The 23,667-nt window shown below is 54.7% G+C and overlaps 1 protein-coding gene across 1 annotated transcript in view; it reads left to right on the forward strand.

The window, feature by feature from the left end:
* Sptbn5 (spectrin beta, non-erythrocytic 5) overlaps nt 1-23,667 on the forward strand; it is a 40,190-nt gene that overhangs the window by 8,376 nt on the left and 8,147 nt on the right. The window contains 40 exon segments of the mRNA XM_057780175.1: nt 222-375; nt 490-690; nt 785-1,027; nt 1,949-2,123; nt 3,175-3,263; nt 3,344-3,460; nt 4,173-4,325; nt 4,614-4,744; nt 4,970-5,209; nt 6,154-6,441; nt 7,342-7,564; nt 7,695-7,834; nt 7,970-8,069; nt 8,637-8,807; nt 9,085-9,249; nt 9,634-9,848; nt 10,116-10,302; nt 10,532-10,732; nt 10,961-11,077; nt 12,095-12,240; nt 12,620-12,755; nt 12,946-13,091; nt 13,774-13,888; nt 13,970-14,080; nt 14,268-14,450; nt 14,762-14,965; nt 15,161-15,310; nt 15,732-15,836; nt 16,161-16,328; nt 16,820-16,969; nt 17,063-17,254; nt 17,471-17,551; nt 19,282-19,397; nt 19,487-19,601; nt 20,269-20,382; nt 20,523-20,641; nt 20,853-21,018; nt 21,213-21,401; nt 21,626-21,703; nt 22,207-22,379. Of these exon segments, the coding sequence (XP_057636158.1) occupies nt 222-375; nt 490-690; nt 785-1,027; nt 1,949-2,123; nt 3,175-3,263; nt 3,344-3,460; nt 4,173-4,325; nt 4,614-4,744; nt 4,970-5,209; nt 6,154-6,441; nt 7,342-7,564; nt 7,695-7,834; nt 7,970-8,069; nt 8,637-8,807; nt 9,085-9,249; nt 9,634-9,848; nt 10,116-10,302; nt 10,532-10,732; nt 10,961-11,077; nt 12,095-12,240; nt 12,620-12,755; nt 12,946-13,091; nt 13,774-13,888; nt 13,970-14,080; nt 14,268-14,450; nt 14,762-14,965; nt 15,161-15,310; nt 15,732-15,836; nt 16,161-16,328; nt 16,820-16,969; nt 17,063-17,254; nt 17,471-17,551; nt 19,282-19,397; nt 19,487-19,601; nt 20,269-20,382; nt 20,523-20,641; nt 20,853-21,018; nt 21,213-21,401; nt 21,626-21,703; nt 22,207-22,379 (6,267 nt within the window).

Here is a 23,667-nt window from a genome sequence, read left to right on the forward strand (position 1 = left end):
CTGTAGAACTTTCCTGAAACTTTAATAATCTCCTGCCCAAGCAGAAATCTTGATCTCGCCACCTCCTCTACCCTGCTCCTGAGCCTCCGAGTCTCAGTCTTACTTGTTAAGCCATTCTGAGGAAATCCTGCCAAAGGCCATATCTGATGCAAGTGAGCAAAGTCCCTCCCCGTGATCTGCTCTTCCCCAAACCCTTTCATGGCCCTTCGGTCCCTCCTCAGACGCACCCGGCTGGAACAGACCCTGCAGCTGGCACAGCTCCTGCACAGCTGTGAGGAGGAGGAGGCCTGGTTGAGGGAGTGCAGACAGCTAATGGAGAAGGCAGCCCCTGGCCAGGACCTCGCTCAGATCTCTACCGCTCTGCAGAAACACAAGGTGTCTGTCCACTCGGTGCCTCTCTCTGACATCCCGACCTCCTTGCCTGTCAGGCTTGAAATTCCCGGCGTCACCTCTCCCTTCCTTCACAACCCACACCCCTAACCCTGCTAGGCTCTGGAAACCGAACTCCAACGCCACCAGTCTGTGTGTGCAGATCTCATGCAGAGGGGTCGCAACCTCAGTGTCAGAGGGCCCCTGATACAGCCGGATCCTCTGGAAAGGACTGAAGCCGTGCAGGGAACATGGCAGCTACTCTGGACTGAAGCCGCAAGGAGGCGCGCCAGGCTGCAAAGTGCATTGTTGGTTGGGCAGGTAGAACGTGCGGGGCGGGGCGCGCCCACAGGGAGCGGGGGGGGGGGGCGCGGGGGCACCTGCACGCTCTCAACCCTTCTCCACCTCCCCACAGTACTTTTCTAACTCAGCCGAGGCAGCTTCTTGGCTTCTCCTGCGGCAGAAGCAACTGGAAAGCGCATCCTGCGGGAAGGACCAGGCAGAGGCCGAGGTCCTGCTGCAGCGCCACCTGCTCCTGGAACGAGGCATGCGCGCCTTCCAGTCGGAGCTGCGCGAGCTAGAGGATCAGGCGAGGGCTGCCGCAGCCCAGGTGTCGCCCAAGGTGCGCTCCTGATCCTGGAAAAGGGCTTGGACTCCTGTCTCCTACACTAAGTGTGAGGCACACGCTGCTCCCTGCCCAGAGCTGATCGTTCATTCCTTACCCCCACGGCCTCTCCCGGCTCCAGTCTCAGGTCACTTGGAATTCTGTTTGTTGACAATAGGCATCAAGGATAGCTGGACTTGGCTAGGTCTGCCCAGCATAGTTCAAGAACATGAAAGTTCTCCCCAAAAGCTTTTTTCACAATCCTTCACCCTGAAGTCCCTTTTGGTTCTCTGATTTGACAACCCTAAAGATGCCCACATCCCTCTCCCCTTCCCTGCCCAACCCTGTCCCACGTATTCCCATGGAGGCTGCATTTAGGGCCTCCAGACCGCATCACCTAACACAGCCACGAAATTGGTACATGGATGGAGGAAAGACCTTGACCCGCCTGCACACGGTGCCTCACGCTCCCAGACCTTATGGGCCCATCTCTCCCTTTTCCTTTGTGTTTACTCCCAGACCACATAGTTAATCATCTAAAAAACGGATCTGTGTTAGCAAGTATCTAGAACACCACCAGCCTTTACAAACAAGTTAATCAAGATGAGATTGGAGGCAGGCTACTGCCTAAAGACCCCGTCTTCTCTGGCAAAAGAGGCCTTTTTGATTCTTTGACCAAAGCTGTTTCTGAACATGCACACGCTCCCCACCCTTGCACCTATGGGGCTTCTCTCCTAATACTTACAGTTCACAACACGGTGTATTTGGTCCAGGGCATCATGGTTTCTTCCTGCTCTGTGCATCTGCCTTCCCAGTGTGTTACTTATTAATAAATGGAACCATCTCATCCCTTTTGTGTGTTCCTGTTCCACCCAGTGCAGGCAAAGATGGAGGCCCCAGGCCTGGCCCCTGGCATTTGCAGTCTTTGCTTTTATCACTCGCTCAGGAGAGGCTTAGAGTCTGCCCTTCTGCCAGGTGGGGAGCCGCTTGGTTGCCTAAGCAGAACCTTGTCCCTCTATACAGGAGGAACCCCCAGAAGACTGGAAAAGGCTTGACAGAGACACAGCTGGAGAACCTCACGGTGGGACCCAGGTTTTAGCAGCAACAGCCAGCCAGCATTCACACCAACAGGCGCCCTTCTCCACCAGAGGTACAGGGTCATGCATGACCCTCGTGAGAGCGTGAAGTCTGTCAGCGACGAGGTCAAACATCTTCCCTTCGGCTGTGTCTAGGGCATCCCAAAGCCAAACCGAAGAAGTTCAGGGGAGGCCAATGTGAGCTCAGTAGAAAGAAGTAACTGGAGCTATCTGGAAACACCCTGTGTTGCTCAGAGCAGCCTGTTCCTGCTTCTAGACAGCACAGGAAGGTGGTTTTCATACCAGCAAAGTTTAGATGGTCAGGCTGGCTCTGTGGAGTTTGAAGTTCTCCAGGTTCTCCTCTGATTTCTTCCCCTTTCGGTACCGATTCTTTTTGCTTGTTTGTTTGATTTGTTTTGATTTTGGTTTTGGCTTTTTGAGACCGGGTTTCTCTGTAGCTTTGGAGCCTGTCCTGGCATTCACTCTGTAGACCAGGCTGGCCTTGTACTCAGAGATCCACCTACATCTGCATCCCAAGTGCTGGGATTAAAGGTGTGCACCACCACTGCCGAACTCTGTAGCTACCGTTACAATGTCCATAACCCATTCCTGAGTAATCTTATTGCTGCTCTGCAGTGCAAACTTGCCCAGAGACAGAGGACAGAAAGATAGAGACGGGGTGCTCATCCATTCACAGGGAGGGGTGCTAGCCTATGCTTCCTCTCTGCCTAGCTACCACATCACAGCACTTCTTGGGCAGAGTCCAATGGGCCTTGTCTTACCCTCTTTAAATACCCGGACCATCTGGCCTTTCTTTCCCCCAGACACCCATGATGTCTGACATGACTACATGCCTTGCCTACCTACGTACATCCCTGGATACTGTCCTATCTGTTCTGGGCCTGTGAGCCCTGCAGCCCTGAGAGACTTATGAGCCCCAATGGGAAGGTCCAGTCGCAATCCTTTTAGCCCCTAAAAGCTCTTCACGCAGGCCCAGGCACAGGGAGCAATGGGCACTGAACAACCTTGACCCACCTTGTAGTGAGCTACTGAGCAGGGAGGAGGAGGGCCCCAAACGCCCTTGAACCCTGTGCTCTCATAACAGTATGTACCCTTGGCTTCCAGAAGAGGTGCTGAATACCTGGGAGCTGAAAGACTTGGGGAGCAGCCGGAGCAGGATGCCCACCATTCGCAGCATAGAGCAGAAACCCCAGGTACAACCACGGGCCCCATCTCGGAGATCCTACTGCTTGGTGGGAGCTAGGTGTGGACACACTGCCTTCCTTCTGCACAGGTGGCGTCTGCCCTGTGCCTTCAGACTGAATGTGACTTCTATGTAGACTCCACCACCGTACTCCAAGCACAGGCTCACTTGAGCCAGAACTATGAGAACCTACTGGCCCTGGCAAAGGTAATGCTCTTTGGTCAAGAATGCCCATAGCTAAGCACGTGGCGTATGTCCTTATTCCCAGGTGTTTCCAAGGTAAGAAGATTGTATAAGTCCAGGTGTTCTTGATCAGCCTGGGAAACACAACAAGATGAAAAACCCCCAGTGAACTCATGTTTGCCTGGCATAATTGAGGTGCTGGGGTTCAATCCCTGCACCAAAAGAGAGAAAGGATGGGAGGTTAAGCATGCCCCTATCATAAGCTAAGTAATATTCTCAACCTTTGGGTCATGACCCCTTTGCCGGGGGTGGGTGTCAAATGACCCTTTTACAGGGGTCACATATCAGATATCCTGTCTATAAAATCTTTACAAAGGTACAATATAAGATATGCAGCAAAATTACAGTTATGATGAAGCAATGAAAATAATTTTATGGTTGGGTCACCACAACATGAGGAACCATGTTAAAGGGCAGCAGCCTTAGGAAGGGTGAGAACCACTGGGCTAGAGGCTGTACATGATCCCAGGAACAAGGCAGTGACTGACATGTTTCCTGCTCCAAAAGAGCTTACATTATCACCAGGATCTTTAAAGGGATGTGATACGATCGTGGAGTAAAGACTCGACCCTCCTAGTGGCTTGGGATAAGCAGGGTACACTCAGGACCTCTCTGAGTGCCCTCCCTTCCCTTGGGGGCACTGAGCCTTCACCCTGACCTGGGGCTGCCTCTTCAGCTTCACAGGGCCCGGCTAGAGGAGGCAGTAGCTCTGTTTAGCTTCTACAGCTCCTGTAGGGAGCTCCAGTCCTGGCTGGAGGAGCAGACATCCCTGTTGCGAACACTGCAGCCCAAGGGTGACAACTTAGAGGTCACACAGCTCAAGTGTGAGGTAAGCCGCTGCACTAATGGAGACAGCCCGAAGTTTCTGCCACCCTGGTGTTGCTTCTGCCTCCCACTCCTCACTGTTTTGCCCCGTATTTCACGTTTGTTCTGGTCCTGTCTGGGGAGGGTCCCACGGCAGCAGGCCTGACTCTAAGGCTAGGGACTCAGATGCTTTCTGTCTCAAGGCCAGCAGGATGAGTGTCTTAGAGCCAACAATCCCAAGGCCCTTTGTGGTCAAAAGAGGGAATGGGGAGAGAAGAACCTGCCTCCCAGGGCTCTGGGTCCTTCTCTGCAGAACTTTCTCATGGCCTTGGCCATCGGAAAAGGCCACTGGGCTGAGGTCGTCAACACCGCTGAACAGCTGAAGCAGAGATGTCCAGAACATACCTCAAAAATCCAACAACAGGAGGAGGACCTGAACCAGAGGTGACAATCAGGGATGGGGATGCAGGTAGGGCAAAGCCCTTGCTTGGTACCAGGTAGAGGGGCTAGGTGGTATCAAAGATAGTGAGGAGCGGGCAGAGGACCACCAGCCTAGAAGCATCTGTCCTGCTAGGCTCTAAGACCGCAGCTGGCTTAGTGTCATTGGATGGATGGGAGGTGTCCTTGTGATGGATACATCCCCGCATCCTCCCCGCATCCTCCACTCAGGTGGCAGCAGCTAGAGGCCCTGAAGGAGGAGAAAGGCCTGCAGCTCACACGCAGCATGGAGGTGCACCATCTTCTACAGCAGTCTGAACCCACACGCGCCCAGCTGCTAAATGTGATGGGCAGCCTGGAGGCTCTGGGGCCAGGAGGCTCTGAGGACAGTCACCGTACCCTGCAGCAGAGTCAGCAGAAGGTCCTGGTACTGGAGAACAGGATCTCCTACCTCCAAAGAGCAGCCATTGAGTATGGCCAGTTTGGGGATGGTGGTGGTGGCCGGGGAAGCATTGAGGGCAGAGGGAGAGAGGGAGGGTCCTAATAAAATAAGGAAGGGGCAGGAATGGGATGGGGAGAAGGTGACCAAGATGTGTATTGGAAGGATGCTGGCAGAAGGCAGAGACTGTTGGCATGAGAAAGTGCTATCTTGACCTGCACTGGGAGGTTGTTCTTCAGTGACAAGCCTCGAGTGAGAGGGCCAGGAGATGAGAAGATAAAGACCAAAAAACTGGGGTCGGGAGGCCTTGCACAAACTGCCTTATGCCAAGCGAATTTATTAAGAAGGACAGCATCGGGGCTGGAGAGATGGCTCAGAGGTTAAGGGCATTGCCTGCTCTTCCAAAGGTCCTGAGTTCAATTCCCAGAAACCACATGGTGGCTCACAACCATCTGTAATGGGGTCTGGTGCCCTCTTCTGGCCTGCAGGCATAACACAGACAATATTGTATACATAATGAATAAATAAATATTAAAAAAAAAAAAAAGAAGGACAGCATCTTGTATACTATTTGCAGGGAGAGAATGGCCAGGGTCAGAGGAAAGCTAAGTTAGACAAGGATGACAAGAGAATGCAGGATAGCTGACACAGCAGCCTCGGGACTGGTAACCATGGCATTTCAGAGGGAAAGGCCTGGTTCCCAGGAACCGACTCCTTAACTCCTTCAAGGCCCAGGCCCCAGACTGGACCTTCCAAGGTCTACCCTAGGTAAGGATATAGAATTGCCTTCTCCTTCTCCTTTCATTAGACCTCTGAGAAAGCTTTGGATCGGGTCTGGCTCCCACACTCAGAGAAAAGGAGAGCCCTAGGGTCATGCTGCTTCTAGCTAGGGGGAGTGGGGACACATTCGGAATTGTCACCACTTTCCCAGGAGACATAGGCCTGGGTCCTGACTGCGGTGGCTATCATCCTGCAGGGCGAAGGAGTCATGCCCCAGAGAGGGCTGGCTGCTTCAGGAGCAGGTGCTGATGCTGCAGACTCTGCTAAAGCAAGTGCAAGGGCGAGTGGCCCAGCAGGTCCAAATCCAGACTGAGGCTCGAGTCCAGCAAGGCATCCTACAAGAGAGCCACAAGTTGCTGCTGTGGGCGGAGGGCATCTGGGCTCAACTGTGCAGCAAAGAGGAGCTGGAGGATGTGGCCTCAGCCCAGGAGCTGCTGAGGAAGCTTGGAGGCCTACAGGAGGAGACCTGCCTGTGGCAAGAGAGGTCAGGACAGACCTGAGGGGGTGGAGTTCATAAAAGGAAGGTCAAGAGCAATGTCATGAGCTTTTGACCTTGAGTCGGGCTGGTATCGACTCAAGATCGAAATCTGCAGGCAGATTTTTAGAAGATACCCCAGCCCACCTCAGGCAACCTGCACACTCTGGAAAGGGACCCCAGACACTGAGCTGCCAGAGGCTCTGAGTTCCAGCCCAGCCACTCTCCTGGCTGTGATAATGGTGCTCCCTCTCCCCCCCCTCCCCCCGCATCTAGCTTCCCATTTCGTACCCTGCTGGCCTCTACAGTCAAAGGGCCCAGGACTCACCAATAGGACTAAGATTTCTATGTCACTTCCGTCAGAAGTGACATACAGTCTTGTGAGCAAACAGAGCCACCATGTGCAACCCTCAGGTTGTCCCCTGCTCCAAGGAGCCCAATAGGTATCAAGTGGACCCTGAGAGACAGACCCCTGCCTTCAAGACACTTGTCACACACACCCTTTAGGGTTGCAGCAGCTTAGAGGAAATGCTGGCTTTTCCTGCCTCACACAGACATGCCACGTGTTTTCAAAATGGGGGGGCAGCATTCAGCCTAAAGGGGCACCTGCCATGCTGGATCAAAGGTGCCAGTGGTCCTGACTGCAGCCATGTGCGGACTGAGTGATGTTTTTGTTGAGTTGTGCTGTTCCAACATGCCACAGTCATCTGCCTAGAGGACAGTGTGATGTGGATCCTGTGCCTTCTGCCGGGACTGTTGCGTTCCATCGTATGCATAGGCCAGGACACAGCTGTCCTGTGAGAAAGTGAACCAGTAGGACTGAGCAGCCACAGAGCTCTGTGGTGTGGTGAAGGGCTGGAGGCGCTGGTGACGACCTGGGGTGGGCTGGTACTATGTTATTTTATACAGACTGCGGCAGCTGGAGGCAATCTCAGACTCCCCACAGTCCCAAGAGGTGGCCAGTGCCCTAAGGCTCCTAGGTCAGCAGGGCCAACAGCTGAAGGCCCTATGGGGCCAGAGGGAGCAGGAACTTCGGGACAGGCTGGAGCTGCAGAGGTTTGGCCAAGAAGTGGATAGCTTCATTGCTACCTGTTCCAGCCATGAGGCCTTCCTCCACCAGGACAATCTTGGGGTAAAGAGTTGGGGGAGTGAAACTGGAGTGTTGTCATTCCGCCCCTAGAGGGAGCTGGCCTCCTTGGGTCCAGAAGCCAGGGTGGGCAGGGAGGCCCTGGGGATGAGCTGACTTCAGGTCTCTGTACCAGGAGGATCTAAGGGAGGCCCAGAGCCTGCTGCAGCAGCACCAGGGTTTTGGGTGGCTCCGGAGCACCCTGGGATCTCGGGCTGAGGCCCTGCAGGCATGTGCTGAGAAGCTGCTTCTGAGCCAACACCCTGCTGAGCACAAGTGAGCCACCTGCCTGCTGCCTTCTCTGCACCTGGGCAGACTGCTGCCCTGAGGCTGGGTGGGGTGGGGTTCCCTTGGGCTGGGGAGTGGGGGGTTCAGGACAGAGAAGAGCCTTCTCCTCTTTCTGCTTTCCAGGATCAGAGAGCTGCTCCACAGTGCCCAGGAACAATGGGCCAGGGTCCAGGAGAGGAATGAGCAGAGAAGGGAGCGGCTTTTGGCTTCCCTCCGAGTGCACGTGAGTTCCTAGGCCGCGGGAGAGATCCGCAGAAGCGGGGGCCCTGGAGCCCACAGCTGCGCTGAGCCAGTAGGATCTTGTTTACTGAGCCTTTCCCTACCTTGAAGCACAGTTCTCCGGTGTTTCCAAGAGGAGGCTGGAGCTGTGCTCACTGTGCTTCTCAGAGAAGGATGCCTTGATTAACTGTCCCCTCATCCTCCTACATACCCGCCCTCACTTCTGACACACCAGAGGCTTGCATGGTGAGAGGAAGCAGCTGTACCTTAGCCTTGATGCTTGTTCAGGCCCTAGGGCTTGGCCAGGCCTCCAAGAATATCAACCTATTTAGATCAAGACACCCGAGATCTGGTGTGGTCTGTAGGAGTTGGACCTGACAGGCATTTCTCTTTCTGGGCACAGTGTCCTTGCCCCATTTGTGGATCAGAAAAAAAAATCCAAGCTCTACCTCCCCTGTACCCGAGGACTGGCTCTGGGTCTTGTTTTTCACCACAGGGCCCCTTGCCCTAGAAGCAGGTGTGCCACCCCTCACTCTGGGTCCTGGACCCTCTGTCTCCTGGTCTCCGGCAGGAGTGGAAGCAGGCTGTGGCAGAGTTAATGCTGTGGATGGAGGAGAAGTGGCCCATGGTGGCCGATGAACCCTCCCAAGCATGGAGCAGCATTCGGCAGAAACTCAAATGGCACGAAATAGCTAAGAGTGAGCTATTAGCTACCAGTGGGTACATGGAGGACCTACAGCAGGTGAGGATACTGGACAGCAGGTGCCGGGCCCTCTTGTCTTCAGATTCCCAGCATATATTGCTCTTCCTGTTGTCACTGAAGGAAGGGACCCCTCTGCCTCCTTCACCTGGGTGTGAAGCTGGGTGTCCCCCCCAGATAGGCACTCAAATCAGCTCAGAAAGTACCACCATCCTAGGTAGCCAGCAACCTGCCTCCTGCCCCTGGGTGCAGCATGTTGTGGCTGGTGGTGGGATCCTCACAGCTCAGCAAAATACCTGGGCCTTTGTCTCCACTCCAGGCTGGAAGAGAGCTGTTGCATAGCCACCCCTATGCCCAGGAGGACATACAGAACAGACTCCAGGACCTGAATCACAAGTGGGAAGAGTTGGACCACAGGGTGGCAGAGCGAGGAGACAGGCTGCAGCAGACCAAACAGCAGGGGCAGCTCCTGGAGATACTGCAGGTCCCTGGGGAATGTGGGATGGAGACCAGAAGGAAGACCAGGACTTGGCTGGGTCGGAATGGGAGCAGGCAGGACAGAAAGGGCTGACAGGGTGGCCCCATGAAGTCTTGTATAGAGCTCTGGCCCAGAGTAAGCTAAGCCTGGCTTTGCTCGGCAGCAGGTCGTCACAGGAGTGACTTCTGTGTGTCCCGTGTGTGATCGTCACAGCTTGGGACTGCCAGAGAAGAAGGTGTATAAGGGATGCTTTGCACACTATGAGTTGGGAGGACATGATGGGTCCCTGGTGAATCTGGGGCTAGGAGCACTGTAGACTTAGAGCCCCAGCGGGGTTGCCTGCTGAGCTGGAGAAGAAAGGTGAATGCGGCCTCTTGCCACCCTCCCCAGGATGTCAGAGAGATGTTGGAGCATCTGGAGGAAGCCCTGCAGAGTGCAGAAATGGGACAGGACCTGCACTCCAGCGTGAGGCTGCAGAAACAGCTCTGTCAGCTGGAGGATAAGAGTCAGGCACTGGCCAGCAAGATGGCTGCCCTCATCTCTCAGACCCACAATGCCTTCACTTCCCTGACCATCCTGGAAGAGAGCCAGAAGTGTCACCAGAGGTGGCCATCCCATCTTTACTATGCTTGAGGGTTATGCTTCTCCCTCCACACTCACCTTGTGACCCTAGGGCGTGAGTGGCACCTACAGGACCTGAGGGCGTCCAAACCTCCTTCCTTTCTGAGTCGGGTCTTTCTGAGGTGGGGGCTTCAGAGGCTTTCTGTTCCCTGGCATTATTCCTCATGGGTCCCTGGCAGGGAAGAGGAAAGGACCATGACCTTGTTTTCTTTTTCCTCCCCCAGCCACTTTATCTTTTCTCCTTCTACCAGGTTCAAGTCCCTGCAGAGCAAGCTGGCCACCCGGCACATACAACTGCAGGCCTCAGTTGAGCTCTACCAATTTAACTGCCTTAGCAACCTGGAACTCACATGGGTGGCTGAGCATACGCCCAGTTGCAGTCCTGCCTGCCCTGCCCACTGCTGGCATGATGCCCAGAGCCTTCAACGTAAGCACAAGGTAGTGTCACCTGTCTCCTCCCAGGGCCCCCAATACCTCATTCCCAGAACTTAGAAGCCCCCTGCACTACTCAGGGTGTCCTGGTCTCTAAATGCTTCTCCCTGGGTGCCCTGATTCCCAAATCCACTTTGCTCTAGCTATCCTTAACTGAGTGATCTAGAGCCTAGAGACACACCCACGATTCTAGTCTGGACATCTGTGGTAAGGGAATCCCATTGTTCTTTGGCAGATGCTCCAGGCTGAGCTGAAAGCTCACGTGGGCTGCATGCATGGGGTACTAAGTTCTGGTCAGAGTCTAGCCGTGTCCGGGCACCCACAAGCTCAGCACATTGTGGAGCAGTGCCAGAAGCTAGAAGGCCACTGGGCAGAACTGGAGCAGGCATGCAAGGCACATGCCCATTGCCTGCAGCAGGCTGTCACCATCCAGCAGGTAGGAGACAGAGGGTGGGGTCTGCAGAGCAGTGGAAGCTGGGTCTGCTGTGGGAGAGGGGAGTTGTGGGACCTTCATAGAGGGAGGCCAGTAAGGAGAGCGCTGTGCTAAGAATCAGCTGGTTCCAGTGAGGGTCCAGAAGCCCCTCTGTTAGCTGCTAGAGACCAGGATGGGTGATGGAGGGTCCCAGCTAGGATCACCAACGCGAGTCAACATCTTTCTTTGCAGTGCTTTCTGAGTGTGTCTGAAATAAAGACCTGGGTGGAGGAGAAGTGGCCTCTGGCAAGCAGTCAGGAGTATGGCACTGATGAAGCAGCTACCTTTGGGCTCATTAGGAAACACCAGGTACTGTGTCCTGAGTATCTCCATGCGAGTGACCACAGACCACGAGGATGTCTGCCACACTCCAAAGGGCACATCCTACTTCTTGAGACACAGGCCCCTGCTGTTTCCTTCTAAACACATGGCTAACCCCCTCCACCACCCACTCAAGACCTTATTCACCCTCCGCCCTGAACACATGCCTCTGCCAGTCCAGCCCCAGCCTTGTGATGCAGGAGTGTTTACCCCCTGGAGCCTTCCTGGACCCGCCTCTCCACGCAAACTCTGTCTCCATCCCGGCACTTTCCCGCTCCTCACCGTCTCCTGCTCCAGCCTGTCCTATGCCCGCCACAGGTGTCCTTCTCTGGGACTCTGAATTTCATCCTTTTGTTAGCCCATCGCCATCCTAAAACCCATCTTCTCCCGTAAGCCTCTCTGGGAGGAAGGAGGGAGGCCAGAGTGGATTCCTAGAACCATCAAACCCCAAAGCCTCGGCCCCACTGCACTCCTGCTTCTTGTCATGGAAATGTCCTCTTGTCCGGATACTTTCCCGCACGCACCAGTGGTCACTGTTTGGTGATGTCTTGTGGCTGAGGATTTTCAGTGAGCTGTCCCTGAAGGGTGTGCCCGCAGGCTTGGCCTCATGTAACCTCCATGTGCCAAGCATGCAGAGAGGCTTGCTCAGTTCGGTCTGTTTTTACACTTTGATATTGGGGGTCCAACATGATGGCTCCTGTGCCCTCCCTTCCTTGGCCCAGCCTTCCCACCATTTATTCTTTCTGGCTAAGTAGTGAGCCCTCTGAGGGCGGAGACCATATCTCATTTTGTAAAAGAGTAAGTGTGCCATCAGTCTTGGGTAAGTGGGTAGTGGGTGGGTGAAGCTGAGTGGAACATGGCTGGGTAGGCCGCTGGATGAGTCCCCTGATAAGTGAATGAGTGTGTGAGCCGATGAATGAGTGTCTAGGGGTGAACTGTAGGTTTTGTTGGGGGTAGCGTATGGAGAGATGAAGAACCACCCAGTCTGGGCTCTTCCGTTGGCAGATGCTGCAGCAGGAACTAGCTCTTTATTGGAGCTCCACAGAGGATCTTGAGCAGAGATTCCAGACCCTCTGTGGACTTGACACCACTGAGCATCTGGGTACGGTACGGGAGCAATTGCAGGCACTGCAGAAGCTGGCAGATGCAAGGTGAGGGGCACTATGGACCCTCTCATCAGTGGGCACAGGGGCCCTAGGCACAGCTGACTGTCCCCGGCTGTGGCCCTTTGCTGGCGGGAACCCAGGCCTGTAGGATGCACTAGGAGAAGGCTGAGATTTCACATTGCTCACCTCTCTCTAAGTTCTGCAGTAAAGGCCCACTTAGCAGGAACTGGGCCCTCAATTGCCAGCCCTCCATCTCTTGCCAGCATCCTTTGTCCCTACCCTGGCCTTGCTATGTCTTCTTCCCATGTCAAAGGCTTGGGCAACAATCATAAATAACTCCACTCCTCAGCACCCCGCCCTCAGGTCCTACCATCAGGGGGGTGAACAAGCTGCTAACATCCGGGAAACCCGGCTCTCACCACAGGGGCCAGGAGCTGGAGGGGACCCTGAAGCTGCATGAATTTACGAGAGAAGCCGAGGACCTGCAGAGCTGGCTGGCAAGCTGGAAACAAGTGGCCAGTGGAGGGGACAACTTTGGAGAAGACTATGAGCGTGCACTGGTGAGGCTAGGAGCAGGGAAGATGCAGGAGGCAGATGCTGGGTGACAGGAGCAAGTCCTGCTGGGCTGGGTGGACAAGGCATAGTAGAATCATGGACTATGCTTTCATGGTAATACAGACACACAGCTCTACACTGTTGCTGAGTACCTAAACTAAGGCTGTCCTGTCATTTACTCCCCTCTCTCCTCAGCAACTCTGCACTAAGTTCGCCAAGTTTCAGAACCAAATTGAAACTGGTGCCCAGCGAGTAGAAGCCTGCCAGCATCTGGCAGAAAGCCTTCTAAAGTGTGGGCACAGTGCTGCTCCCAAGGCCCACCAGAGGCAGCAGGATCTACGGTGAGTGTGATGACCCAGGCAACGGTCTAGGTTTGGGGGAGGGCGCTGACCCAGTGTCTTGGAGTGTTAACAAAGGGTGGTACCCTCTTGTGGGACATAGGATCCTGCTTGCTCAGCGAGAGAGGACAAAGTCCCTGAGATGCTAAAGCCTCCACTGTGGTCTGTGAAGGAAGATGAGGCTGGGGATACTGTAGTAGGAGGCTGTTGGTTCGTTCCCAGCTTCCCTGGCCCAAAATAATCACACAGAAACATTTTATTTAAGTCACTGCTTGGCCAATCACTTAAGCATATTGCTAACTATCTCATATCTTTGGTTAACCCATTTCTATTATTTTATATTTTACCATGGGCTACATGATGTCTCGCAACTCTGCCTTCTTTCTCCCAGCATTCAGTTTAGTATTCCCTGCCTAGCTCTACTCTGCCCTATCATAGGTCAAGCCAGCTTCTTTATTCATTAACCAATAAAAGCAACACATGTACAGAAGGACTTCCCACACCATTTCCCCTTTTCTGTTTAAATAAAAAGGAAGGTTTTAACTTTAACATAGTAAAATTACATATAACAAAACAGGTATCAAGCAAAAAAATAATGGTGTGGGAAGCAAAAAAATAAGGTCAGGAGCTAGACAGACCAGAGAGGGAATACAAGCTGACCCATGGCTGCTCTTCTGTGCGGTAGGGCTGCCTGGTCTGAACTGTGGCAGTCGACCCGTGCCCAAAGCCGCCTGCTCCATAACACAGAGACTGCCCTCAGAGCCCACAGAGACCTTCTAGAAGTCCTTACTCAGATTCAGGTATGAACTCTAGACGTGGATCTACCAGGTTCAGTGCCCCGCCCTTCCTTCCTGCCCTGCTCTGAGCCTTTTCTGCCCTAGGAGAAAACGACAAGCCTCCCTAATGATGTGGCCCAGGACCTGCGTGGGGTAGAGAACCAGCAGCAGAGACATGAGGGACTGGCACGTGAGCTGGCAGGCATGGAACAGCAGGTAAGCAGGTTGCTACCAGCCCTCCAGCCTGGCCTATTTGTTCTTCTCCCTGGGGCTGCCATGCATGGCAGAGCATGGCCCAGGAAGTTTCCAGGCTTGAGTACTCAGACAGGGAACCTACCTTGGGATGCTCAGATCCTTTCACCTCATGAAGAAACTGCTCTCTTCCCCTACCCTTTCCTGCTAGCTGCAGGAACTGCTGAAGGCTGGAGGCAGGGTGCAGAATCTGTGTCCAGGTCCTCAGGCCCTGGCCGCTGTCCAGCAGAAGCAGCAAGCTGTAACTCAAGCCTGGAAGACCCTACAGCTGCGTGTGGAGCAGCGCAGGGCCCAGCTGGAGCGAGCACACCTCCTGGTCCAATTCCACACAGCGGTGAGGGCTCTCTCCTCTTGGGAGGGGTGTGTGCGTACACAGACGTATGCACGCACCGAGGCCCTCCAGTTCTGGAGGGAAAATAAGTGTGGCCAGAAAGGGCAAGCGCGAGGGTCTGCCATCCTGGAAGGACTGGGTTGGATGGTGACAGAGAAACCAAGGGACAGAGAAACCAAGGGACAGAGGCTGTGAGTTTCCCCAGAAGTTGTCTCAGGCAGCCTGATGTCTTTGTATGCGCATGGGTTCAGGCAGGCTGCAGTTCTTGGTCACCAACCCCATCTCAGTGGCTCCCCCTTGTGTCCTGGGGTCAGGTGAGGGACTACACCTCCTGGGTGGCCAGCATGCATCAGGAGCTGCAGGTGGAGGAGGGTTCCTGGGAACCCAGCAGTATCCTGCTCAGGCTCAGAGCCCACCAATGGCTGCGGGCAGAACTGGAAGCCAGGGAAGAGCTGCAGCAGCGGGCCGCTAAGCTGGGCCAGCAAGCGCTTCTGGCCATAGGGGCACCCACTAAGGAGGTGGGCGTTTTTCCCATGCTCCCAGCCTACCCTGTCCTCCCCTTGGGCTGCCTCTTTCCCACCCCCACCACCTCTTCTCCAAAGCCTCCCTGGGGATCTATAAGTGGCCCCCACCCCCACCGCCCCTTCTCCAAGGCTTCCCTGGGGACCTATTGTGGCCTTCCCCAGCCCCAACTGCCACTGTCTCATCTTCAGGTCCAGGATGGGCTTCAAGCCCTACAGGAGGAACGTGACCAGGTGTTCAAGGCCTGGACACTCAAGCAAGAGAAGCTGCAGGCCATGCTTCAAGAACAGCGCCTCCTCAGACAGTGTGAGCGCCTGGCAAAGATCCTCACAGGCCAGGAGGCAGGTGTTGCCGCCCCGACTCTGACTCTCCTTCTCCTCTTCCATGTCTGTCTGCTCCTCCCTTTCTTCCTGAGTCTGCGGCTGTTTCTTGACATAGGGATAGGGCTGTGGATGAGTGCTCCCCGTTGGCTAGTGGAGCTCACCAGGGCACCACGGCATCCACAAGCACCCCCAGGCCAGATCTAGCCCTGCTGTTCCCCAGCCTGGACACTGAGACCCATGGAATCCGACAGAGATGGCCCATAAGCTCCACTTTGTCAGAGGCTGACGTGTTGTTGGCCTCCTTCCTGGGTTCCTGTTCCTCCTCACCATTCCATATCGTGTGCAGTGTTCAAGTCAGCTACTCAGGTGGCAGGGGTACTGTCCTGGCAGACAGCACTGGCAGCCTTCAGTGCTCTGACCTCTCCTCATACTGATTTAGGCGTTCCTAAAAGCCGGCGCCCTGGGGAGCTCGGTGGAAGAAGTGGAGCGGTTGATCAGCAAGCACGTGGTCTTCCAGAAAGTCCTGGCTCTCCAGGACACAAAGGTGATAGACTCAGGGAGTCCTAAACATGGCGATGGGAAAGCCTTCAAGAGGGGTACGGTGGCTGTGTGGTGGGCGTATGCCTAGAAAAGACCCAGGCTGGGGTGCTCTGCACTGCAGCCCCCCTCCCCCACGGGAGCATTTACTTAGTCTAAGGTCACTGAAAGGAGAGGGGTTCTAGCTACTGCCAGGGCCTTCAGCCAGCCCTTAACCACGCAGAGCTGAGGGAAAGTCAGTGGCCAGGATGCCAGAGAAGACCACAGGAGAAGGGAAAGTCAGTGGCCAGGATGCCAGAGCAGACCAGCAGGAGGTGTTTATTCTCCACAGGAAGCAGCTCTGTGCGAGCAGTTGAAGACTATCCCGAGCCCTAAGGGGCAGAAGCTGCTTTGCCTCGTGCTGGAGCACCAGGCGCGAGTGAAGGAGCTGGCACAGACCCGGGGCCAGGCCCTACACACCTCCCTGATGATGGCCAACTTCACCAGGGCAGCAGCTCAGGTCAGAGGACCATCCCTGCCCATTGCCCAACCCTTAGAGTACATTGTACAACCTGAGGTGACAGTCACACACACACCAGAACACTATGATGACAGAAACAGTTTGGGGGGGGGGTAAATGGCTTCCTGGAGGCCACGGCGCCCAGAACATTTGATTTGAAGCCCCTGTGGGCTGAGACTCCTCTGTTTGCTGAACACTGACAGAGCCAAGGCAAGCAAGAGCTATCGGAAGGAGAACATAGCTGTACATGTTCCTGGAACAGGGGGCTCACTCCTCTGAAATGGACTCCCATCCAAGTTCCTTGCTCAGGCGGCCTGGGCCATGGCTTCCTGGGCTAGAAGCCTGGTTCTTGTTTACTAGATACTGCTAGCTCTGCCCCCGAGGCCAGTAGCCCACCACCTGAACTTTGCAAGTGTGGAGTGGGAGTTGAGGGAGAGGGGGGGGGGTCTTCAGAATGGGACATCATAGGATTTGTGCCCCATGCCCACCAGGTTGAGGACTGGATTCAGGAGCGGGTCCAGCAACTGAGAGCCTGGAGCACTCTTGGAGACCTAAAAGATTATCTGAAGCACCAGCAGAAACACCAGGTTTTCAAGGCTGAGGTTCAGGCCCATGAGCAGGTCATGACCTCTGTTGCCAAGGTAACCCTAGCCTCAGCCCAGACTAAAGTATTGATGGCTAAGGTTTCAGGTAAGAAGAAAGGTGCTGAACGCGCCCCTCTTCCTGTCTCCCAGCAAGGCGAAGAGCTCCTCAGACAGTGCCACCCTCAGACTGGAGAGGTCTCCCCAAAGCTGAAGGCCCTGTGGGAGCTCTGGGAGAAGCTGAAGCAGGCAGTGACCCTGCGGGGCCAGGCCCTGGAGGACAGATATAACTTCCTGGAATTCCTGCAGAGAGTGGACCTCGCAGAGGCCTGGATCCAGGAGAAGGTGAAGGCTCCCCTGAACAGGCGTTTGGGGACTGAGGGCTAGGGACCGGGAACTAAGAATGGGGTGGGGAAGAGCCAGGCCTGCAGTTGTCTGGTTCCCGGATGGTAGGAGGGAGCTTTGGTGGGAAGCCCCAGCTTCAGCTGCCCTGCCATGGCCCCAGCTTCAGCTGCAAGTGGCCAGAGCTAAGCATTGCGTCCCCACCCTTGGTCTCCGCAGGAGAGGATGGTGAACAGCAGTGACGTGGGCCTGAACCTTGAGCACTGCCTGCAGCTCTACAGACGGGTCTGCAAATTACAGGTGAGAGGCTGTGCTCAGGAGGGGTTGACACGGTATCTCCCATTGGGATATTTGTCTGGTGGACTCCAGAATCCAGAGAAAACTCAAGCTCGACTTTGTGTTACTTGGACACACTTAGGCAAGTTCCTGCACCTGACAATCCTTGTTTTCTTCATCTCTAAAATGGGTAGCTTGCCTTCCTCAGAGGTGAGCGAGTATATGTGTGTAGCGGTGATCACATGATTCTACACCTATCATAACATTATCCCTCTTCTGGAGAAGTTGGTACACTGGTTTCAGTGTTATGGTAAGAAGCAGGGGTGGTCCCTGGAGCCGCTGAGAAACTTCAGCAATCTTCTGAACAAAATTGCAACCATAACTTACTATTTCAAGCCGGGCGATGGTGGCGCACGCCTTTAATCCCAGCACTCGGGAGGCAGAGGCAGGCAGATCTCTGTGAGTTCGAGACCAGCCTGGTCTACAGAGCTAGTTCCAGGACAGACTCCAAAGCCACAGAGAAACCCTGTCTTGAAAAACCAAAAAAAAAAAAAAAAAAAACTTACTATTTCAAAATTACTAAAAAAGACGCAACCTCTGCCTGAGTGTGGTGGATCATCGATGCCTGCCTTCGGTGCGAGCGGTTCAGCATCTCCTCGCCCACACCACTGACCAAATACATCTGGAATCTATGTCTGCAATACAGAGGAGGGACACTGGCAAATACGTTCATGATCAGATGTTGAATGAAGACGGGGGTGTGCTAACCCGCTCGGGGGTCAACTTGATACTTGTGCTAACCTTTATACAGGTGTATAGGTCTCAACCCACATCCTTAGCTGGTGGTGGCATTTGCTGGCTGCTGTGCCACATGGTACAGCAAGAAGGGGCTCCCTGGGCACGAGTCCCGAGACTCTCATGGCCCTTTGAGCCCCGCTGTGCTCCGGGATCACCTCTCAGATGAGCCGCTTCACAGGAAGGGGCTTTGGGGATTAAGAGGAGTTAAATGGTACAAATGTGGGAACAGGAAACCTGTGATCACCCTGCTGGGGCTCCCCTCCCTGAGGACCTGTGAGCCTGCCTGTGTCCAAGCTCCATTTTAACTTTACACACTACTCATGGGCCTGTGGCCACCTTCCTCCTCCTACCCGGTCCCCAGTTTGAGAAGCCCCGTTTCCCTGCCTGAGAGCTGAAGCGGTGGTCTCCAGTTACTGCAGAGGAAGCAGCCACCTCCCACTCCCCAAATGTGCTGTGGTTGCTAAAATTCCTTCCCGGGGAAGCCATAAGCAATATTCCCCCCCTTTTCCCAAGGCCCCAGGGACAAATAAAGACATGAGACAAAGTTCATCCTGGGTTCACTGGGCTTCCTTATGGAGCACGATACAGGAATGTGGGTTCTCCTCCCCCAACAAGCTGAGAAGCCATACCCGGAAGGGATGAGGGCTCTGAAGGAGCCCCTCCTGCACTCTTCCCAGGTTCATACACTCTAGCCTCTTCCCCATGTGCAATTAAGGCAAAATTGCATGCAGCAGATGCTACGGAGCACCTGGATATTCAGGCAAGGGCCCTGTGAACCCCCACCACCCGCGAGGGAGCGCAAACATCAACAAGCCCAGCTGGGATGATCTTTGTCCAGTGGCAACAGCTGAACTCCCCAAGATGGCGGTTGCGTTCTCAGGGCACGGCACGACAGCTTTCCCAAGGAGAGGCCCTGAACAAGTAGTGCTAGTGTCCACACCTCCGCCTTCCCCCAGGTCACAGTGGATGACACCTACGTCAGGAGAATCAAAAACTTGTCACTGCAGCTCAAGAACCAGAGCCCCAAGGAATCTGAGACCATCTGCCAGCGGCAAAGCCAGCTCAACGATAGGTCAGTCTCAGGCTGGGGAGAGGAATGGGGCTGGAAGAGGGGCCGGGTGCCACCGCGGGCTGCAAGGTTCACCCCCATCCTTTGATCAGGTGGAAGACTTTCCATGACAACCTGCTCCTGTATCAGCAGCGGCTTGAAGCAGCCCTGGAGATGCATACATTGTCCAGCGAACTGGATGGCGTCACGGAGCAGATCAGGGACAAGGTAGAGAGTGAAAAGTCTCCTTGTGCACTGAGTTAGGAGTGGCTTGAATCTCCCATGACCCCAGTCCCTGGCCTGCCTCTGCTCTTCAGCTGGGTCCCACTAGGAGTCCACCAGAGAATCTGATGAGAAGCACACTGCAACCCCACACACACCTCTGCAGTTCCCAAGCCAGTCCCCCTGCCTCTGTCTAGCCAGAGCACACCTGTTTTCCCCGGACCCTAAGCAAAGTCCAGAAGAGGTCTATTCCAGGATGATGTCAGCACCCACAGAGATGCAGGTGGACTGAGAGCTTGGGGAAAGTTCAAGTGAGACCTCTGCAACCTGAGAAGTCCAATGGGGACAGCATCCTCTTCCCCTGGGTCCTGGCCTCACAACTAACCCAGGTCTCTTCCCAGAGGGATGAGAGTCGAAGAGACAAAACGCCATGCGTCTTATCAGGGAAAGTCAAGACCCAAAGTCCTGCCCCAGAACTCTTTCGTGGTTTCACAGGAGGAAAATGCCTCTGGTCAGGTGCAGGGTCCTGCTCCAGTACCACAGAGCTGGCAGGAAGGGATTCATGTAGAGTGCTTACATTCTCCACTGTTGCCAGAGGTGGCTAGGCTTCTGTGATGAGGGGACAGCTGAAGTTAGGCCTAACCTTCAATGGCTCCCCCTCCCACCCTGCCAGGAAGCCCTGATCCAGGCCCTGGAGAGTACAGAAGATTTGGAGAATGTACAGAGGCTGTCATGGAAACGGGAAATGCTGCAGCAGGGGATGGGCCTCATCCAGACTCAGATGGAGGTGTGTGATCAGGGAATCCAGGCCCCAGATACATCCTCGGGAGCCCTGATGAGCTCCTGAGAGCCAGACACTAAGACCTGCATAGCCCGGGCCTCTTCTGCCTAGCCTCTGACCTGGGCCTCTGACCTTTATCCCCACAGTCTCTTGAGGGTAAGGTTGACCGCCTCTGCAAGAGCAGTCCTGAGGTTGCCCACAGCCTCAGTCATAAGCGACAAGAAATGATGGACAGCTGGCGGAAGGTCTGGAGCAGGGCCCAGAAGTGGTATGAGTCCTGGGCCTTAGTTCCATGCTGAACGGTCCCCCCACCCAGTTCTGAATCCACACACTTCCTTTGACTCCTCTTTCTCCTGAATTTCTGTACCATTTACCAATGAATTCCCAGGCCGTAGACCTTCTTGGGGATTAAAGGATACTGGGCATGTGGGAGAGGAGGCTTCATAATTCTAGAACTAACTAGAGAGTCCTGTGAGCAGGAGGGAGTCACTAGATGCGGGCCACAAAGCCTGGAAGCTCCGGATGCTGCTGTGGGATCTGCAGGATTGGGCACAGGGACTGAAGGCTGAGATGGGCATGCGGGGCACCCCCTGCAGCCCCGAGAGAACCCAGTACATGCTGCAAGAGCACCAGGCATACAAGGTGAGCCACAGTCCCAAGGTGCTAGGCCTTTCAAATGTGTCCCCCTCGCTACCCCCCATTCCTCTGACCTTTCTCCGTCTCCTAACCAACTTTGTCCTTTTCCATCCTCCTCTTGATTCCATCCTCCCATCTCCTTCCTGCTGGACCTCTGGTAAGCCCCAGCCTACAGGGCATTGATGTTGGGCCTATTACAGGTTGAGCTGGACATCCAAACAGCCAGCCTTAGCCTGGCTCGAAGCATGGAGCAGCAACTGCTTGCGTCTGGATACCAACTGGCCTCTGCGGTTCGTCAGCCCCTGGCTGCTGTGGAGCAGGAGTTGAGTAGCTTAGAAGAATCATGGCAGAGGCAGCAGCAGCAGCTCCAACAAGCCCTGGAGCAGCAGGTGGGTCCCAGGCCAGCTCCAACCTACCCCATTCTCAGGACCTCCACAGCCCTGGTCAAGGCCAAAGCTGAAAGGACTGCCTCTCTTGAGTGTTGCTGCCGTTCAACCTGCTCCTGTGTCATGGCACCAGGCCCCTAGTTCTCCAACTGAACCACCGGAAAGATCACACCCCTGTCTGCATAGTCACTGGGCCCTCTCCTGACTTTCTCTTATTTTTTCACCAGCTACTTCTGAGCTCTGTGGAAAAGGTGGAACGCTGGCTCGACAGCGAGGAGTCCTCTCTAGCTAGTGAGGGACTTGCGGTAGGTACCCAAGGGGAGTGGGGAAGGATGGCCAGGAGCACTCAAGCTGGTCAGAGCCATCAAGATGTCTGAGTCAGGAGCAGTTACCATCCATCCTAAGTGTCCTTGCCCCTTTGGGTAGGGTCTGAGGGGCCAAGGGAGTGAGCTGATGGTTAGGCTGGTCGGTCCCTCACAGCTCTCTCCCACAACCCCCGTCTCTGTCCTCATTCCAACATCACCTCAGCCCCAGAAACAGACAAGCAGAACTCACATAGACCTGGAGGAATAATCAGGCCAACACAGTCCTACTCAGAGCGTGGAGGAGAGAGGGAAGCCCTCAGCTTACCCTGGAAATGGACACAGATGCTGTCTCCCCTATCCTACGGCTAGAATAGCCTTGTGGGGTTTGAGCAGTGTCCTTAGGAGGTCAACCACCTGTGGAAAGGGGTTCGAGAGGGAAGCGGGTGGTTCGCGGTGGAGAGGTAGCAACCCTATAGTCAGCATCAGCACCCCACTTCCATCAGGACCCCTTGGCTGCTGTGGAAACCCTTCTGTTAAAGCACAAGAGACGCGAACAGAACCTGAAGGCAAGGGCTGAAGAGATCAGTGCACTGGAGGCCACAGCCCACAGCCTGCACCAGAGTGGACACCCTGAGGCCCGCAGCATCCTGGCTAGGTGCCAGGGCCTACTCCTGAGGTACCTGTGGCTCTGGGATGATGGGAACTGGGCTAAGCTAGCTAGGATATCTATTATCCAAGCTCTTCCCTTCCTGTTCAACTTCTTTGTTCAACTACTAGCATTTTCCAAAGCCTAGGGTAGGACACTAGGAGTATTCTCCACCCCTGACCTGGCAATATGTCGGCCTGTTCTCCATCAGACAATATATGGCATCCACTTCCTTCATCCCAGCTTCCTCCTAAGAAGTTCACACTAGGTAACCGAGAGGAAGTGATTTAATGACGTGGAAGGGACAGGAGCATGCTAGGTCAGTCCTGAGTCTCTCTGCTACCCAATGGGTGGACCTGAGGCAGATTCCACTGCCCTAGTTAAGTCTAAAATCTGCCTCTGAGGGCCTGTGCCCCGAGTAGGCTGAAGATCTCTTACACAACTGAAGCTCAGCCGTGGACCTGCATGGCCTGCACAATTGTTGACACTAGCCTTGCCTTCCCCCGTAACAGCTCCTGTGGCTCAGTGGGCCCAGTTCCTCCAGTGTAGAGACTGAAGCAGAGACAGTCAAAAGCCATGTCCCAGACTAGCTGGGGCTACCTGCCTTCCCACTTCTGTGGCTCCTTGGGCTGGTGCTCCAGTAGGAGCTAGTATATCTCCTCTCGGTTACTTACTTTCTCTTTATTTATAGTGTATGTGTAAGAGTGTTTTGCCTGCATGTATGTCTGTGCACCATGTGTTTGGTGCCTCGAGGCCAGAAGAGGGCATTAGGTTTCCTGGAACTGGAGTTGTAAATGATTGTGAGCTGCCCTGTGGGTGCTGGGAATTGAACCCAGGTCCTCTCTCAGGCCCCATCCCTCTCTGTTCTTGCAGGTGGATTTCCTGGGTATCTATGGAGGTCTGAGTAGACAAACAGCAAGTTAGTTTGCCAGTCTGTTACATTAGGTGGTTCCTGCAGGCCTAGTCAACCCCAGCAGGGTGGCATTGACCCCTTCCCTCGCCCCAGGCTGTGCCATACTCAGGAGGCTGTTCAGCTTCAGTCTGCCTCAGTTTCCCCCAGCTCCATGCCCTTTGGTTAACACCAGGGAAGGGAATGCCGGGCGATGGTGGCGCATGCCTTTAATCCCAGCACTCGGGAGGCAGAGGCAGGTGGATCTCTGTGAGTTCGAGACCAGCCTGGTCTACAGAGCTGGTTCCAGGACAGGCTCCAAAGCCACAGAGAAACCCTGTCTCGAAAAACCAAAAAAAAAAAAAAAAAAAAAAAAAACCCCAGGGAAGGGAAAGGCTAATGAGAAACTATTCATGGCCCATGGGTTGG

Source organism: Chionomys nivalis, chromosome 9, assembly GCF_950005125.1.
Source record: "Chionomys nivalis chromosome 9, mChiNiv1.1, whole genome shotgun sequence".
Lineage (NCBI taxonomy): Eukaryota > Metazoa > Chordata > Mammalia > Rodentia > Cricetidae > Chionomys > Chionomys nivalis.